This window comes from Callithrix jacchus, chromosome 3, assembly GCF_049354715.1.
Source record: "Callithrix jacchus isolate 240 chromosome 3, calJac240_pri, whole genome shotgun sequence".
NCBI classification, from domain to species: Eukaryota; Metazoa; Chordata; class Mammalia; order Primates; family Cebidae; genus Callithrix; species Callithrix jacchus.
This window is the reverse complement of record NC_133504.1, coordinates 188,463,342-188,481,220: the sequence shown is the minus strand read 5'-3', so window position 1 is coordinate 188,481,220 and position 17,879 is coordinate 188,463,342. Positions and strand designations below refer to the sequence as shown.

The 17,879-nt window shown below is 57.8% G+C and overlaps 1 protein-coding gene across 8 annotated transcripts in view; it reads right to left on the bottom strand.

Annotated features, from left to right (window-relative positions):
• SH3TC1 (SH3 domain and tetratricopeptide repeats 1) overlaps nt 1-17,879 on the bottom strand; it is a 67,010-nt gene that overhangs the window by 16,659 nt on the left and 32,472 nt on the right. For all 8 annotated transcript variants that reach the window (XR_013533218.1, XM_054253511.2, XM_054253516.2 and 5 more), the window contains 8 exons: nt 15,921-16,048; nt 13,964-14,069; nt 11,977-12,123; nt 11,049-11,259; nt 9,889-9,965; nt 8,454-8,649; nt 5,052-5,182; nt 400-441 (listed from right to left, as the gene is read on the bottom strand). Coding sequence is in view for 7 of the 8 variants with exons in the window: in XM_054253511.2 (XP_054109486.2) it covers nt 400-441; nt 5,052-5,182; nt 8,454-8,649; nt 9,889-9,965; nt 11,049-11,259; nt 11,977-12,123; nt 13,964-14,069; nt 15,921-16,048 (1,038 nt within the window). In the remaining variant the exon portion in view is untranslated. The remainder of the gene's footprint in view (nt 1-399; nt 442-5,051; nt 5,183-8,453; nt 8,650-9,888; nt 9,966-11,048; nt 11,260-11,976; nt 12,124-13,963; nt 14,070-15,920; nt 16,049-17,879) is intronic.

The window sequence follows — 17,879 nt, the reverse complement described above, 5'->3', positions numbered from 1 at the left end:
CGCTGTAACCTAAGGCTCAGAATCCGGCCATCCCATGAGGTCAGAGTGGCCTCACCTCTCTGAGGCAGAGCAGAGGGCAAGCTGCAGCTTCTCCAGGTCATGAGAAAGGAACCCACAGCCACATGTGGGCCCAGGCAGTAGAAAGGACTGCCTCGGTGGGCGACCAGGCAGGGGCTGGCATGTTCACTGGAAGTGTGCCCCCCGCAGCCTCCAGTGCCTCAGTGAATGGGAGATTTGGGCCCACCTCAGGCGACCTCCCTCAAGCCAGCAACCCACACCCACAGAGGGGTGACAGCCGCACCCAAAGCCCACTGCGTGCTCAGCTCGGTTACCTCCCTCGGCGTTACCCCAAGGCCCAGCTCATAACGAGAGGAAGCCTGAGACACCAGCAGAACCCACCTTGTTCCTGGGGCTGCTCAGTCGCAGCTTCCTCCACTGAGTCTGGAAAGGGAGAAAAGAGAAGTAATCAAAAACCCCTGCCAGCACCTCTGGTGCCCTGCCAGGCTGAGCTGGGTGCAGGTGTTGCGGGGTGAGGGCACTGCAGGGTGCAGGCGTCACGGGGTGAGGGCACTGCAGGGTACAGGTGTTGCAGGGTGAGGGCATTTCAGGATGCAGGTGTTGTGGGGTGAGGGCATTGCAGGGTGCAGGTGTTGCAGGGTGAGGGCATTTCAGGATGCAGGTGTTGTGGGGTGAGGGTATTTCAGGGTGCAGGTGTTGTGGGGTGAGGGCATTGCAGGGTGCAGGGGTTGCGGGGTGAGGGCATTGCAGGGTGCAGGGGTTGCAGGGTGAGGGCATTGCAGGGTGCAGGTGTTGCAGGGTGAGGGCATTGCAGGGTGCAGGTGTTGTGGGGTGAGGGCATTGCAGGGTGCAGGGGTTGCAGGGTGAGGGCATTGCAGGGTGCAGGCATTGCGGGGTGAGGGCATTGCAGGGTGCAGGCATTGCGGGGTGAGGGCATTGCAGGGTGCAGGCATTGCGGGGTGAGGGCATTGCAGGGTGCAGGCATTGCGGGGTGAGGGCATTGCAGGGTGCAGGGTGAGGGTATTGCAGGGTGCAGGCATTGCGGGGTGAGGGCATTGCAGGGTGCAGGCATTGCGGGGTGAGGGCATTGCAGGGTGCAGGCATTGCGGGGTGAGGGCATTGCAGGGTGCAGGCATTGCGGGGTGAGGGCATTGCAGGGTGCAGGCATTGCGGGGTGAGGGCATTGCAGGGTGCAGGCATTGCGGGGTGAGGGCATTGCAGGGTGCAGGCGTTGCAGGGTGAGGGTATTGCAGGGTGCAGGTGTTGTGGGGTGAGGGCATTGCAGGGTGCAGGTGTTGCGGGGTGAGGGCATTGCAGGGTGCAGGGGTTGCAGGGTGAGGGCATTGCAGGGTGCAGGTGTTGTGGGGTGAGGGCATTGCAGGGTGCAGGCATTGCGGGGTGAGGGCATTGCAGGGTGCAGGCATTGCGGGGTGAGGGCATTGCAGGGTGCAGGTGTTGCAGGGTGAGGGCATTGCAGGGTGCAGGTGTTGCGGGGTGAGGGCATTGCAGGGTGCAGGTGTTGCGGGGTGAGGGCATTGCAGGGTGCAGGGGTTGCGGGGTGAGGGCATTGCAGGGTGCAGGTGTTGCAGGGTGAGGGCATTGCAGGGTGCAGGTGTTGCGGGGTGAGGGCATTGCAGGGTGCAGGGGTTGCGGGGTGAGGGTATTGCAGGGTGCAGGTGTTGTGGGGTGAGGGCATTGCAGGGTGCAGGCATTGCGGGGTGAGGGCATTGCAGGGTGCAGGTGTTGCAGGGTGAGGGCATTGCAGGGTGCAGGTGTTGCGGGGTGAGGACATTGCAGGGTGCAGGTGTTGCAGGGTGAGGGCATTGCAGGGTGCAGGTGTTGCGGGGTGAGGGCATTGCAGGGTGCAGGTGTTGCGGGGTGAGGGCATTGCAGGGTGCAGGTGTTGCGGGGTGAGGACATTGCAGGGTGCAGGTGTTGCAGGGTGAGGGCATTGCAGGGTGCAGGTGTTGCGGGGTGAGGGCATTGCAGGGTGCAGGTGTTGCGGGGTGAGGGCATTGCAGGGTGCAGGTGTTGCGGGGTGAGGGCATTGCAGGGTGCAGGTGTTGCGGGGTGAGGGCATTGCAGGGTGCAGGTGTTGCGGGGTGAGGGCATTGCAGGGTGCAGGTGTTGCGGGGTGAGGGCATTGCAGTGTGCAGGTGCAGACCAGCACAGGAGCACTTCTGACACCTGAGGGAGAGGCACTAACTACGGGGTCAAAGAATTCCCGTCTTTCAGCATCTCCAGGCCCCACCCCACCCAAGCCCAGTGAGGACTCCACTCTCCCATCCTCTGGAGACATCCTCCCATCATCACTGGAGAAAATGCCCTTGGCTTCCATCAGCTCCATCAGGGGGCAGGGCACATGGAACGGGCAGCAACTCTGAATCCAACAGCCCAGAAATCATTGCCGCTCCGCCATGCACCCCCACCCTCCTCATCCCAGAGCAAGCAGCTCCCGGCTCTCAGTTTCCACCCTCGTAAAGTGGCTGGCACTAACTGCTTACTGTGTTTCCAAGCTGATCAAATGAGAAATAGCTGCAAAAAGATGTGGCAGCGTCAAGCACTGTGGACTGGGGTAACAGGCATGCAGTTCTGGGGAGGACCCTGCAATGTACCCACCCCACAACACCTGCACCCAGTAACACCCACCCATGACACCTGCACCTGCAACACCCCATCCACACCACCTGCACCCTGCAGCACCCCCACCCACGCCACCTGCACCGTGCAGCACCCCCACCCACGCCACCTGCACCGTGCAGCACCCCCACCCACGCCACCTGCACCCTACAGCACCCCCACCCATGCCACCTGCAGGTGCAACAACCCACCCTGCAATGTCTGCATCCTGCAACACCCCACCCATGCCACCTGCACCTGCAAGAACCCACCCACACCACCTGCACCGTGCAGCACCCCCACCCATGACACCTGCACCCTGCAGCACCCCCACCCATGACACCTGCACCCTGCAGCACCCCCACCCATGACACCTGCACCCTGCAGCACCCCCACCCATGACACCTGCACCCTGCAGCACCCCCACCCATGACACCTGCACCATGCAGCACCCCCACTCATGACACCTGCACCCTGCAGCACCCCCACCCATGACACCTGCACCCTGCAGCACCCCCACTCATGCCACCTGCACCCTGAGGCACCCCCACCCATGACACCTGCACCATGCAGCACCCCCACCCATGACACCTGCACCATGCAGCACCCCCACTCATGACACCTGCACCCTGCAGCACCCCCACCCATGACACCTGCACCCTGCAGCACCCCCACTCATGCCACCTGCACCCTGAGGCACCCCCACCCATGACACCTGCACCCTGCGGCACCCCCACCCACGCCACCTGCACCCTGAGGCACCCCCACCCACGACACCTGCACCCTGCGGCACCCCCACACCCCCACCCACGACACCTGCACCTGCAACAACCCCACCCACACCACCTGCACCCTGCAATGCCCCCACCCTGCAACACCTGCACCCTGCAACAGTCCATCCATGACACCTGCACCGTGCAATGCCCCCACCCTGCAACACCTGCTCTTCGCAACACCTCAACCCAGGACACCTGCGCCCTGCAAAGCCCCCACCCAGGACACCTGCACCCTGCAACGCCCTCACCCATGACACCTGCACCCTGCAATGCCCCCCACCCACGACACTTGCACCCTGCAACACCCCACCCACAACACTTGCACCTGCATAGAATGGAGGGTCCCAAGCCTGCTTCCTAAAAGGACAGGAGACAGCTCCAGGGGCCTCTGAGCCTTGATGCGCTAAGGTCAAGTCTAAGTCTGTCCATTTACGAAGGGAAGTTGATTTACCAGGTCTAAAGATTTTAAATCTAATATTGTTGGGAAAAACAGGTCTTGCAATGCATGTCTCTGAGCAAGCGGGAAAACAAGTGTGTGTAGAAACGTATCTGTTTATACATGTGTGTGCATATGTGTGGGATTCATGCAGGTGTGTGTGTGCGTGTACACCTGTGCAGGTGCATGTGCATGTGCACACATGTAGACGAGGTGTGTGTGCATGCACACAGTGTGTATGCACATGTGTATTTGTGTGTTCATGTCTGTGTGTGTATATGGCTACACAGGTACACAAGTAGGTGTGTAGCTGTCAGGCGCAGTGGCTCACACCTGTAATCCCAGCACTTCGGGAGACTGAGGCTGGCAGATCACCTGAGGTCAGGAGTTGGACAGCAGCCTGGCCAACATGGTGAAACCCGTTTCTACAAAAAATACAAAACTTAGCCTGGTGTGGTGGCTCACGCCTCTTCCAGCTACTTGGGAGGCTGAGACACGAGAATGGCTTGAACCCGGGAGGCAGAAGTTTTAGCGAGCCAAGATCATGCCACTGCACTCCACCTGGGCAACAGAGCAAGGCCCTTAAAAAAAAAAAAAAAAAAAGGAGGTGTGAGGCTCATTTGTGTTTATCCACACTGAGACCGCCCGTATCTATGCACTGCACTGCAGCCCCCAAGAAACCTTTCGAGCACAGAGCGGCACTGAGGTCAGAGGGACTATCTCTGTCTTTAGGAGGCGGCAGCCCTGGGGTCCCACCCTGGCACCCCTGGCAGCCAGGTGAGCAGGCCACACCACAGCCTGGGTTCTTTGCCTTGCGACGAGGAGAAAAGTCACTCTCATTCAGGCAAAGTGCAGTAGGCAGAGGGCTGGGCCTGACAGAAGTCCTCAGGGCTGGCAAATTAGAACCAGGCCCACACCCTCTGCCTCACCCAGAGTCTCAGGCAGGTGCCTGCGGCCAGGGCAGGAAGGGCTTCCTGACGCCCGCCAGAGCCTCAGGGTTGCATTCCTGTGCCCCCAGCCCCCCACCCCTCCTCTCTCCTGCATGGCTTGTCTGCAGCCCCTTCATGGCCTGGAGGCAGCGGCAGCCTCTGTCTGTTCACCCTTCGGCGCCCACTCACTATCTGCAGATGGACGAAGGAAGCGGGCACTGTGGAGGGGAAGGGGCGGGCAGCAGCCCTGCCATGGGCGTTACCCACACGCACCCAGGCTGTACACACTGCACACATCTGTGCCCGACATCTGCCCCAGCAACTGCCTGGCATCCTCCTCAGAAAAGCGGCCCTTGCTGAAGAATGACTTTTCCTCCTCACTGAGGAAAATCGCACTTTCCAACCTGGAAAAAATAAAGTACTTTATTTCAAATGACGTATTTCCAAAGTCAGCGTTTCACACTAACACACGTTTTCATTCCTTGATTTGACAGACAGTCCTGGAGCCGGGGTGGAGACAGAGATTCAAAAACAACAACAAAAGCAACAGAAAGTAGCTCATGCTTGTAATCCCAGAACTGGGAGGCCCAGGTGGCCGGATCCCTTGAGGCAGGGGTTCAAGACCAGCCTGGTCAACATGGTGAAACCCTGTCTTTATAAAAATACAAAATTAGCCAGGTGTGGTGGCATGAGCCTGTAATCCCAGCTGCTCGGGAGGCTGAGGCAGGAGAATCACTTGAACCCAGGAAAAAGAGGTTACAGTGAGCTGAGATTGTGCCGCCACTGCACTCCACCCTGGGCAACATCGTAAGATTCTGTCAAAAACAAACAAACAAAAAACAGATCCTGCCCTCAAGGGGTGCTTATGTGGTCAGGGGCAGATACCCAGAAGCAGGAAAGGCTGCAACAGATGCAAACAAGTACTGGCATCTTAGGACAGTGAGCTCCTAGGCAGCCTTCAAAGCCCCATCCCAAATGTCCCCTCCCTTATGAAGCCCCGTGTGACAGCTGCAGGCAGAACCAGTCCAATCACTCCACATTGTAAACTCCCACTGCTTCTTGTACAACCTCTGCCAGCGCTCCCCTGAGTGCCCAGCATAAACTCAGGGTACTCCCATAGTCAGGGACAGGAGCTGCAGGAAGGAATAGAGAGAGAAGGAGAGAGGGAGAGAGGGAGGGAGGAAGAAAGGGGGAAATTTTTTGCTTATACGACTAAATCACCAGTAAAATATGAAACTTTGAAATGCACCTTATTGAGATTGAAAAAAAAAACTCAGAGAAGCTTATAGCTCATTCTGCAAAATAACAGGCCTATATTCTTTAAAAACTTCAAAGAAAGACTGAAAAGCTGTCTCGTGTTAAGGAGGAAAGACAAGATATCAGAAGAGACACACGTCTGAAATTTTCATTGTGTATAAAGGGCGTCATTGTGACAGCTGGTGAAATCTGGATAAGGTCACAGATAGCAGCACTGAATCAGTGTTCACTTCCCGATTTTCACAGTTGTGCTGTGGTTACGTTAGCAGATGTCCTGGTTTCAGAAACCACATTCTGCCCGTTTAAGGGTAAAGGAACATCATGCTTACAACTTACTCTCAAAGGGTTTAGAAAAAAAATAGAAGTGAAAGAAAGTCACAAAGCAAGAGTCATAACATGTTAACATTTGTGCAGTCCGGGCTAGGGCACGTGGGAATGTAACATTCTTTTTGCAAGTTTCATCTAAGTCTGAAATTGTGTCACAAATAAAGCTAAAGAAAAATAAAAGAAGAGCCACCAAGTTGTTCATTAAACAAAAGATGAAAACCCAGGGTGTAGAATAGGAAAGATATTCAGCAAACATTTGTTGAGTGGATGAGAGAAGTCAGAGGTGCTCCAGCTGTGGACAGGACCAATGGCACACGGCCCCGTCATCCTTCTGGGTTAAATGAGGAAGGGTACAAACTGGCTCATTCCCCGGCTCTTCTCTGACCCTTTGTAAGTTCAGTACATGTTGTCTTCACACCGACCCCAGTGACCTGTTGAGAAGTTGGGTCTCCCTTGGAGATGGTAGGAATCAGCTAGACCAAGGATCCCCAAAGAGGGCTCCGTGGAACACCAGCTCAGCCAAAAGCGAACAGGGTTGTGTGAGAAGAGGATTCTGGAGGTTCAGTAGGTATGGAAAAGGCATTTCAACAGGAAAAAGACGTCTTGCTTGTGCTTTGCCCCCTCCTAGGGCATGACGTGGTCTGTGATGGAGTTGTGGATGGGAACATGCTTTGAGAACGGCTGGTCTAGCTCCTGACATCAGCGCATGGCCTGGCCAGCTTCCAGCTGCTTCTGATGCAGAGGTGCCAGAGTTACCAGAGCAAACAGACCCTTTCCAACAGGGGAACAAATAAATGGCTTGATGAGGCATGGTGACCAATGGCCACCGAGACCTGGTCTGAGAGGTCTTGGTCTGTCGCAGCTCCAAACATTGAAAAGGAACATTGAAGACAAGCTTCTCATTGGTGAGGCCAGGACCAGGGTCACATGACCCAGAAAGTGGCCTCTCCATGCACCCACATTCCCCGGGCTCCTTGACTGAGGCCTTAAGAAGGTCAAGTCCAGGGAAACAGAATTCCATCAAAGGATGGGCACAGCTGACCCCTCTCCGAAGACCCCCTGCTGTTGCTCACACCAGGCAGTGAGGACAGAGAAGTGAGCAAGGAAATCTTTTGGAGTTTCCTCGCTGGGGAAGCCTGGTCACAGGCCGGGTGGGAGTCACATAGGAAGAGGCATATGGCCAGAAGAGTGTCCCCACAGAGGAGCCATGGGGGCTGATGGGAGGCCCCAGGAGAACAGGGGGGTTGGTGAGAGGGGCAACCCCAGGCAGAAGGACACACGTGTCACCCAGAGTAGTTTCAGAAGGTGCAAGTTACTCTGCACAGTTGCACTCGAGTGAGCTGATGGCAAGCCCTGACCTGGCCATGGGGGCCTGTGAGGCCGGACCCAGAAGCTATTCAGGGCTTATGGAGGAGAGCGACTGAGGTGTGTATTGGATTAAATCGCACCCTTCGATTCCTGCCTCTCGGAACCTCAGAAGGTAAGCTTTTCTGGAAAAGGGATCTTTGTAGATGTAATTAGTTCAGCTAAGATGAAGAGAGGCTGGAGTCACATGGGCCCTAGGAGACGGGCACCCTTATAAGAAGACAACAGAGAAGACACGCAGAGGAAGACAGCCATGCAGAGAGGAGGCACAGTGCAGGGATGCGGCCACAAGCCAAGGAATGCTCAGGGCAGCTGGGAGCTGGAAGAGACAGGAAGGACCCTCTCCTAGAGGCTCCGAGGAAATGTGGCTCTGCTGGCACTTGGTTTCAGACTTCTGGCCTCTAGAACTCTGAACGAGCACATTTCTGTTGCGTGAAGCCCTGGGTGTGCAGCGTCTTATCATGGTGGCCACGGGAAGATAAAGCACGTGGACAGGTGTGCATTCAAGAGAACACTCTCTCTGCAGCAGCCCAGAGGAAGGACACCAGGGGACCCTGGGGCCAGGCACTGGGGCCAAGGGGGAAGCAGCCTGAGGACGAGGGAAGGGACTAGGGGTTGTCCACAGTGACTTCCAGGCTTGTGACCCTGGAAGCCAGGTGGACGGCAGCAATGTCCCCTTAGGTATGATGGGGGGGGTTCAGGAAGGGGAGGGGCTCCGCCACTCACTCGGACACTGGGCCCTGCATGCTGACGAGGCTGCTGGGCACAAAGCCCACCTGGCCCGAGGCTGCGTGTCGGCCCACGCACCAGGGCAGGCCGGGCACCTGCGCCCCGAGGATCTCAATGAGGTCGCCACTTTGGAAGGTCATCTCTTCAGGCCCCGAGCCCTGGAAGTCTGCCAACGCCGAGGCCAGCCCCATAGCTGTGGAAGAAGGCCACACGGTGAGTGCCAGGGAGACCCTATGGGGCCAGAGGAGGCAGACAGGGCCGATGGCAGCCAGCTACTCTGGACCCTGGGGAATTCATCTTCTGGCTGCTAGGAGGTTTGTAGTGAAGCTTGGCCTCTGCAATGAAGGAGGGGAAGTCTACATGGTCCTCAGAGGGGGTGGGTTTTTTCTTTGATTCTGAGACGGAGTTTCGCTCTTGTTGCCCAGGCTGGAGTGCAGTGGCACAATCTCGGTTCACTACAACCTCTGCCTCCCGGGTTCAAGCAATTCTTCTGCCTCAGTCTCCCAACTAGCTGGGATTACAGGCACCTGCCACCACACCCAGTTAATTTTTGTATTTTTAGTAGAGACAAGGTTTCACCATGTTGGCCAGGCTGGTCTCAAAGTCCTGACCTTAGGTGATCTCCCCACCTCGGCCTCTCAAAAGTGCTGGGATTACAAGCATGAGCCACCGCACCCAACCAGAAGGAGTGTTTTGATCCCTCCATTGAAGATGAGAAAAATGGAGGCTTGGAGAGCCTCATTGATAAATGAGCCTCAACCATCAGCCTCCAAGGCTGGGCTCTTTCCTCCTGCAGCCACGATCCCCAGCCCCACCTCCTCCCCACCCCACCTGGCATGGGGTTCTGTCCCCCCGACAGGTGCACCAGCCACCCAGACACTGGCAGCTTGGCACAGAGCAAAAAGCGCTGGACCTGGCATCCAAGCAGAAGGGCTGCTGGCAGTGCCAACGTTTCACAAGAGGATGAAGTCACGGTCCTCTGTCAGTGAGCGTGGCAAATTCAGCCGACGCCAGCCCACCTCGGCCCAGGGCCTTCTAGGTGTTTCATGCGGTGACAGGAGGATCGAGTCTGGGACTGTCGTGTCGCCCTGTCTGAGAAGTGACATTTGGGAGCTCTTTGGAGACAGTGGCCAGGGGCCCTGGAGCAGCTTCACGGAGCATCCTGTGAGGCAGCATCAGCCCCCCACGCAGAGCTTCCTGAGTGTCAGTTATGACCCTGCATAGCTATGATCCTGCAGGCTGGAGATTAGGCTGGTACAAAAGTAACTGAGGTTTTTGCCATTGAAAGTAAGAACAAAAACTGCAGATATTTTTGCTCCACCTAATAGCTGTCACCCTGGCTTGGGGAGGATCTAGGGCAACTTCCAAAATATTGGTGCCACTCCCTGGCACACAACTTCCCTGGGCAAGAGAGGCCCATGGAGACACTTACCCATCCGCGGGTCGTCACGCATCACAGGGCCACCCATGAAGTCATCGATGGGGTCCTGGGGGACCCTAAGAGCCCACCTGGAGCCGGGAGAGGGAGGTTTTTGCTGCGGGATTTCAAATGTGGGGCAGATACATTCTGTGCAGAGACTGGACAGATCAGCAGCCCCCAACAGCCTGAGCAGGTCCCTCGCCTCCCCCGACACACACATGTGCACGTGCACACACACACACACGCCTGTCCGGGTGTGTGGCCTTCAGGTTCAGTGTGTGTGACACTGCCTCCAGGGAGCCCTATGCCCCTCAGCCTAGGCACAGAAACACAACTTTCCCTGTGAACCTGGAGCCCTGCAGACCCCCAAAACATCTGCCCTCCCCCAGCTCCACACAGTGAGGCATGAGGGAAACCCCAGCCTGGGGCTCTGGAGGCCTGGATTCAAATCCTGGTGCCACTGCAACTTTGCCAGATAACCTGGAGAGATCACTCCTCTCTCTGGGCCTGAGTTTCTTCAGCCAGAAAAATAAAGGAAACTGGACTAGATGCCTGACAGTCCCTCTTTCCCAGATGACAGAACACACTCAGCGTCCGCTGTTGGGTAAGCACTGGCCACAGCACATAGGGAGGATTCTTAGGAGAAGCTCCTCTTGGGTCTCAAGCCACAGCCTGGCACTTGAGATGCTGCAGACCAAGAGATTGAGGTTCTTTCCTTGCTTTGGCTACCAGGAGGCTCCAAGCCATGTTAACCCCCGCTGCTTCAGCGAGTGAACAGGAGCTAGCATGTCACCTGTCCTCACATCCCCTGGCTCTACCTGTGGGTCCCGTGTGCCTCCTCCCTATGTGTATACACGTTTTATGTAACTTCCTAAAAAGCTTTTCAAATGTGCCTGGTGAGAGCTCACGCTGCACCTCCTGTGCCATAGAACCCAGGATAGCCCTGCTGGGTGAATGTCCTTGGCCCGTCGTGCAGCTGGCAGGCCAGAGGCCCAGAGAGGTAGACTGACTTGCTGAGGCTACACAGCTGGGAAGTAGCAGAAACAAGGCCAGGGCCAGGTCTGTCTGGGGCTCCCACCATTCTCTGTCCACCCCCTTGACCTCCAGACAGCCCAGGCCTGGGGGTCTCGGTGAGGCCGACAGCTCTCCGAGCAGCAAAGGCCGGTACGTACTGATGAAATGGAATCAAAGGTTCCGGGGCGGCTGCCACTGCCACCTCCTCAGAGGATGCGCTGGGACTCGGCGGTGAAGCGTCTGTTTCTGGGGCCGCCTCTCCCTGGGGAGCCCCTGGAGCCTGCCTGAGGGCCTGGGGGCCAAGTCCTGAATCCCAGGGACCCGTCATCACTCTCACATGGTGGTCAGGACACAGAACGAAGAAGGGCCCTTCAAAAGGACGGAGGGCTTCACTGAGGGTGGCCAGACCAGGCGCAGCTTTGGCCCTGCCCCCCACACCCCTGCTGGACACACAGCAAAGGCAGCACCCGCAGGAGTGGCCCCCACAATGTCTGCAGGCACAGAAACCCAAAGGGGCCCAACCGGGAAGCAGGCCTAGGACAGGGTCCCAGCTCTGCCTCCATGTGCTGTGTGAGGCTGGGCCTCGGTTTCCTTGCCTGCATGATGGGGAGCCAGATGTGGGATCCCCAGAGCCCTCCTGCACGGGCTTCCCTGGCCAGCCCAGTCACCACTGGCAGGCCCCCTCCTGCCGTAGTCAGGTAGGAAAGGGAACCTCATGTCCCCTCCTCAGACTCGGGGCCAACCAAGAGGCCAGCACAGCAGCCACGTGAGGGACAGGCGGTGGGGCTCACACTAGACAGAACCTCTCCTCTGCCGGTTCCCAGGCATCTCTGTGTCCCTGCGGCTGGCCAAGGTCTCTACAGCTAAGTGACAGTGCCACACCAAGCACACCTCCCTGCCTGAAGCACCCCTCCACCTCCAGAGGCTCCACAGCCCAAGCCCCAGGCATGTTCAGCACGGCCAGACCCAGGCTGTCACCCCACAGCCCCAGGCGTGCCCAGCACAGCTGGACCCAGGCCTTCACCCCACGGCCCCAGGTGTGCCCAGCACAGCCGGATCTCAGCTGTTGCCCCACACAGCACTCACCTTCCTGGATGAGGAGGCTCTCGTGGGTCAGTCTCAAGGCATTCTCATCCACGTGGACTTGGATGGCCGTCTCCTCCTCCTCGCTGGGCGAGAGCAACCAGAAGGCCTGGTCCACAAGCAGGTTTGCCAGGCAGTGATGAGTGAAGCCTGCAGAGGCCAGGCCCAGTCACCCATGGGCTCCAGAAGAGGGGCAGGGAGGCAGGGAAGCCTGTGTGGCCCCATGTTGGCCAGGACCAGCCACCCGTGGGCTCCAGAAGACGGGCAGGGAAGCAGGGAAGCCCGTGTGGCCCCATGTTGGCTGAGCCCTGCACTGACCAGGTCCAGGGAGGTCATGGAGGACACGCACCGGCCCTGGGGTGCCCACAGTACTGGCGACACCCAGCAGCCACGGTCTGACTGGGCTGTGAGAGGCCAAGCCCAGTTCCACCGCCCACCAGCGGTGACCATGGTCAAGTTATCTGACCTCTCCACGCCTCCGTATTCTCCTCTGTTAGACGGAGACCATGTGGCTGGGGGCTGTGCAGGCCACGGAGGCTGTGGGCCAGCCGCAAGGTGGGTCTAAAATGCACCTGCGTGAGCCCCGCCCACATCCTGAGCCAATCCCTGTTTCCATTTCTATCAAGGGAAACCTGTTTCTGGGATGCTACGAGCTCCCCCCTCCCATCTGGGGCAGTGAGCCTTCGTTCACTGCAGCTCGACTAGGAGGCCCGTGCACACTTAAGGCACAGACAAGTGATGTGAGGATCCTCCCCCCACTCAGCGTAGCGTGGACTCTGCAGGACGGGGATGGGAAGTCTGCTGCCCTGTGGATGGATGCCCCTGCCTTGTGGCCATCACGGTGGAAGGGCAGCCAAGGATAAGCCACTTCCTCCAAGAGCCGACCAAGGAGCCCACGTCTACAGTGGGAAGAGCGTCGGCCCTGCTCACACGTGCTCGGGGAATTGTGGCTACAGTTCTCAATTCTCTTTTTTTTTTTTTTTTGAGACACAGTCTCCCTCTGTTGCCCAGGCTGGAGTGCAATAGCACGATCTCGGCTCACTGCAAACTCTGCCTTGGGTTCAAGCGATTCTCCTGCCTCAGCCTCCCAAGTGCCTGGGAATACAGGTGCCCACCACCACTCTCAGCTAATTTTTTGTATTTTTAGTAGAGACGGGGTTTCACTGTGTTAGCCAGGATGGTCTCAATCTCCCGACCTCATGATCTGCCCACCTCGGCCTCCCAAAGTGCTGGGATTATTATTCCTAATTTTTTCAGCCCTCAAAGTGAGGTAGTGTAGAAAGATCCCCAGGAGGCTCCGTTAGAGCCTGGAATACCTCCCAGTGGAACAGGGAATGTTCCAGGAAGAGCTCGCGTGGGTCAGCTTTCCCGGTCCACCGAGGCCCCTGGATGCCAGCCTCTCTCAAGTTCTAGTTGAGTGAAATCATAGAGGGCAGCGTGTGAAGTAACTAGAAGCACAGCCTAAATCATTCTTGCAACAAAGACCTGCATCCGTGTACGACTCGGATTTGCCTAATTGACGTTTCTCCCGGAGAAGCAGGTGCGCACGCCAGTGTCGCCGTCCCACTAGCGGGGCCTTTGTGAACCAGCCTATTCTAAAGCACAGATTTGTGGCTCACACCTGTAATCCCAGCACTTTGGGAGGCTGAGACAGGCAGATCACCTGAGGTCAGGAGTTTGAGACAGCCTGGTCAACATGGTGATACCCCGTCTCTACTAAAAATAAAAAAAATTAGCTGGGCGTGGTGGCACATGCCTGTAGTCCCAGCTACTCTGGAGGCAGAGGCAGGAGAATCGCTTGAACCCGGGAGGCAGAGGTTGCAGTGAGCTGAGACTGCGCCACCGCACTCCAGCCTGGGCGACAGAGCAAGACTCCATCTCAAAACAGTAAATAAATAGAGCACCAATTTGTAATTGAAGTGCATGGTGTGTAACCAGCGTCTTCCAACGGGTGTCCCCATGACTGATTCTGGGAGGGTCACCTCTTTACCAAGAGCGTGGTAGGTAGAAAACTTCCAGATTTCTTCAAAAGTCTTGAACGTCACCACGATCCGGTCCTGGTCACTGTGGATGGACAGCAGCCTGGCTGCTAACTCCTGCAGAGGAAGATACAGGAATTCCAGAGGTCCCCGGAGCTCTGGGGCATCTGTCAGGAGGACGGGGTCCACATGACAGGGACATCTGGCTGCTGTGGCCCTGGCGGGGGGTGACATGCCCAGGGCAGATTCCTTCCCAGCCTGTCAGTGCCTCCTCCCCTGCTCTCAAGCCAGCCGTGGCTCCCCAGAGCCTGTGGGGAAAAGCCCCTGCCCTGCCCAGAACTCACGTGGCCCCCATGCCCTGTCTTCTCACCCGGCTGTGCTCTCAGCCCTGAGTGGCCCTGGCCCCACCTGCAGTGCCAGCTCTGATTTCCATCCCACCGCCAACATCCCCTTTCCTCTGGTTTCTATAAATCAGTGTTGATAGGGGCACAAAAAATAACAGCAGCTAACACCGGAGCTCTTACAACTCAGGAAGCGTGTGTTTGGGGGGCACTATTAGAGTCTCCATTTGAGAGATAAAAATAAGGTCCCGCTGCTTTCTTTCTTTCTTTTTTTTTTTTTTTTTTTGGCAGAGTCTCGCTCTGTCGCCCAGGCTGGAGTGCAGTGGTGTGATCTCGGCTCACTGCAACCTCCACCTCCCAGGTTCAAGCAATTCTCTGCCAAAGCCTCCCAAGTAGCTGAGACTATAGGCACCCGCCACCATGCCTGGCTAATTTTTATATTTTTAGTAGAGACAGGATTTCACCGTCTTGGCCAGGCTGGTTTTGAACTCCTGACCTTGTGATCCACCCGCCTCAGCCTCCGAAAGTGCTGGGACTACAGGTGCGAGCCACCACACCTGGCCTTTTCTTTAGTTTCTTTAGAGCTGAGGTACCACTCTGCTGCCCAGGCTGGAGTGCGGTGGCACAATCACGGTTCCCTGCAGCCTCAACCTCCTGGGCCAGGTCATCCGCCCATTTTAGCCTCCCAGATGGCTGGAACCACAGGTGTGCACCATCACACCTGGCTAACTTTCTTATTTTTTGTAGAGATGGGGTCTCCCTATGTTCCTCAAGCTGGTCTTGAACTCCTGGGCTCAAGTGATCCTCCTTCCTCGTTTTCCCAAAGTGCTTGGATTACAGGTGTGAGTTGCCATGCCCCCTGAAGGCCTAATTTCTTATCCACAGTCTTACCTCTGTAAGTCGCTCAGCTGAGACTCTAGCCTGGAACCAGTATGCTGACCCAGTTCACCCGTGCCTGGCATCGCCCACCACAGCCCCACATGTTGAGCAGGCACCCTGCAGGTGCTTGGTGTGAGTTAATCACATAACCCTCAAGTCGGCTCCTGGGGATGTGATTCTAAGCATCCCCACTATGTGGCTGAGGAAGGGGGTTCACAGAGGCTAACGGGCACCAGCCAAGGCCAGGCTGGTCCAACCCCAGTCAGTGCTGGTAACGCCCAGCCCGGCTCCCAAGCCCCCAGCCCTCAGCCACTGGGAGGTCTGCCAGGCCCAGACACACCCTGTGCCCTCCTCCCCAGAATGCTGGTGTGTACAGAGGCTCAAGGGAGGCTGGCTTTGTCACCAGGAAGAAAATAAGACTAGCTTCACACTTGTCCCTAACTCCCCATCAAAGAGACTTTGACAGTCCTCGAGGGTGGAGGGCAGGGGAAGAAAGGGACAGCTCAGTGGTCATCAGGGCTGGGGCTGTGGGAGAGCAGAGGGACAATCACGTGCCCCCCACGAGGCAAGTGGGAGAAACAACCCCTCACTGCCCCTGGCGATCACAGCCTCGCCTCCTAGGCCACCTGAGCAACTCTCATCTCTGAGACCTGCCTCCTGTGTCCCTGGTCCCAGGCACTGCACCCCAGCCCCTCCCTCCCCTCAACTCCAGCTCCTGCCCCTGCCCAGGCCCCAGAGGACTACTCACCCCAAGCACGCGGGCCATCTCCCGGCTGTCATTCTCCAGAAGGCGGAGCTGGCCCCGCAGAGCCTGCTGCAGGCTGGGATCCTGCAGCCCACTCTTCCTCTGTACAGCCAGCAGCTGCAGGGTCAAGTCTGGAGGGGCAGATGGAGGTTGGGCAGTTGGCCTGGCCTGGGCTTGAAGGTCTGTGGGTCACTGTCCTCCCCCACCAGCCTCCAACCCACATACCTGACCCCGACGGCCTGGGGAGCCCAAGCCCTGGGTTGCCAACCTTGTCCCACCCCTGCAAAGGCCTTGGACCGTTGTTTCGATCCCAGCCTGTTTCCTTCGGGTGAGTGCCTGTCCTACAGAGTGATGGGGACAAGCAGACTCGTGTCCCCTGTAGGCCAGCACAGCAACCACTGCACACAAATGTTCTCTCCTCCCGGTCACCATGACCTCCGATCCTGCCCCCCAGCGCCTGCCCCAGACGGTTGCTGCTTTGGAACTTGCAGGTGCAGGACCTGGGCATCTGCATTTAGCAAGCCCCTCCTCCACCCCCATGGTGACTGTAAAGGGGGAACTCTGGGACCATGGGGGCACCCACCTCCAGCAGACACCCCACAAGCACCTTGGAAATCTCAGTTCCGCCTACCTAAGCCAGCTCCTCTCCAATTCTTCCCCGTCTCTCAGAGGGCAGAAGGCCCCCCTGTACCATCCCGAGCTCAGATCAGTGACACCTCCCCATTCACACACCACATCAGCCACCAGCAAACCCCGTGGGCTCCACCCTCCACCCCACCCCATCCCCATCGTGGTTCTGGGCCCCGGCGGGTCTGCCCTAGCCAGCTGTCCACACCTGGCCCTCCCTCCTGTCTGTCCACACCTGGCCCTCCCTCCTGTCTGTCCCCTGGTCCGTGCAGAGCTTTGACATGACATGCATGCTCGGACCCATCGGCCCTGCTCCCGGCTGTCCCTGTGGCACCATCCAGCGGAAACTTCTGCAGCAGCTGGTTTGCGCTCTGTCTGCAGTGTCCCATTTGGGGGCCACCCACTGCAGGGGCTGTGGAACTCCTGAGATCCACGTCCCTCCTCACTCTCCGAGGCTGGAGATTTCCCACCAGAATACAGGCTCCCACGCTGTGACCCTGTCTGCCCTGTGCGCTATCCCTTCCCGGTGCCTGGAACCGCGGAGAAAAAAGCCTTCCTGTTCCTCCAGGTCAACACTCATCCCCAGAGCTACAGGCAGCCGCATTCTAGGGGCTTTGGCCCTCTATGGAGGGGGTGCCCCAAGGGAGAAGCAGAGAGAGGGGGAAGACAATGAGGAGAGAAGGGGAGGAGGAGAGCAGGGAGAGGGGAGAAAACAGGAGGGGGAGACGGAGGAAGACGGGAGAAACTAGGAGGAGAAAAGAGAGGCAGGGGGCGGAAACGGGAGGGGAAGAGGGAGGAAGAGGGGAGGAAATGAGAGGGGGAGAGGAAGGGAGGGGGAGAAAACGGGAGGGGAAGAGGGAGGAAGAGGGGAGGAAATGAGAGGGGGAGAGGAAGGGAGGGGGAGAAAACGGGAGGGAGGAGGAGGAAGAGGGGAGGAAATGAGAGGGGGAGAGGAAGGGAGGGGGAGAAAACGGGAGGGAGGAGGAGGAAGAGGAGAGGAAATGAGGGGGAGAGGAGGGAGGGGTGGAAATGGGAGGGGGAGAGGGAGGAAGAGGGGCGGAAATGAGAGGGGGAGAGGAAGGGAGGGGGTGGAAATGGGAGGGGGAGAGGGAGGAAAAGGGGAGGAAATGAGAGGGGGAGAGGAAGGGAGGGGGTGGAAATGGGGGGGAGGAGGAAGAGGGGAGGAAATGAGAGGGGGAGAGGAAGGGAGGGGGAGAAAATGGGAGGGGGAAGGGAGGAAGAGGGGCGGAAATGAGAGGGGGAGAGGAAGGGAGGGGGAGAAATTGGGGGGAGGAGGAAAAGGGGAGGAAATGAGAGGGGGAGAGGAAGGGAGGG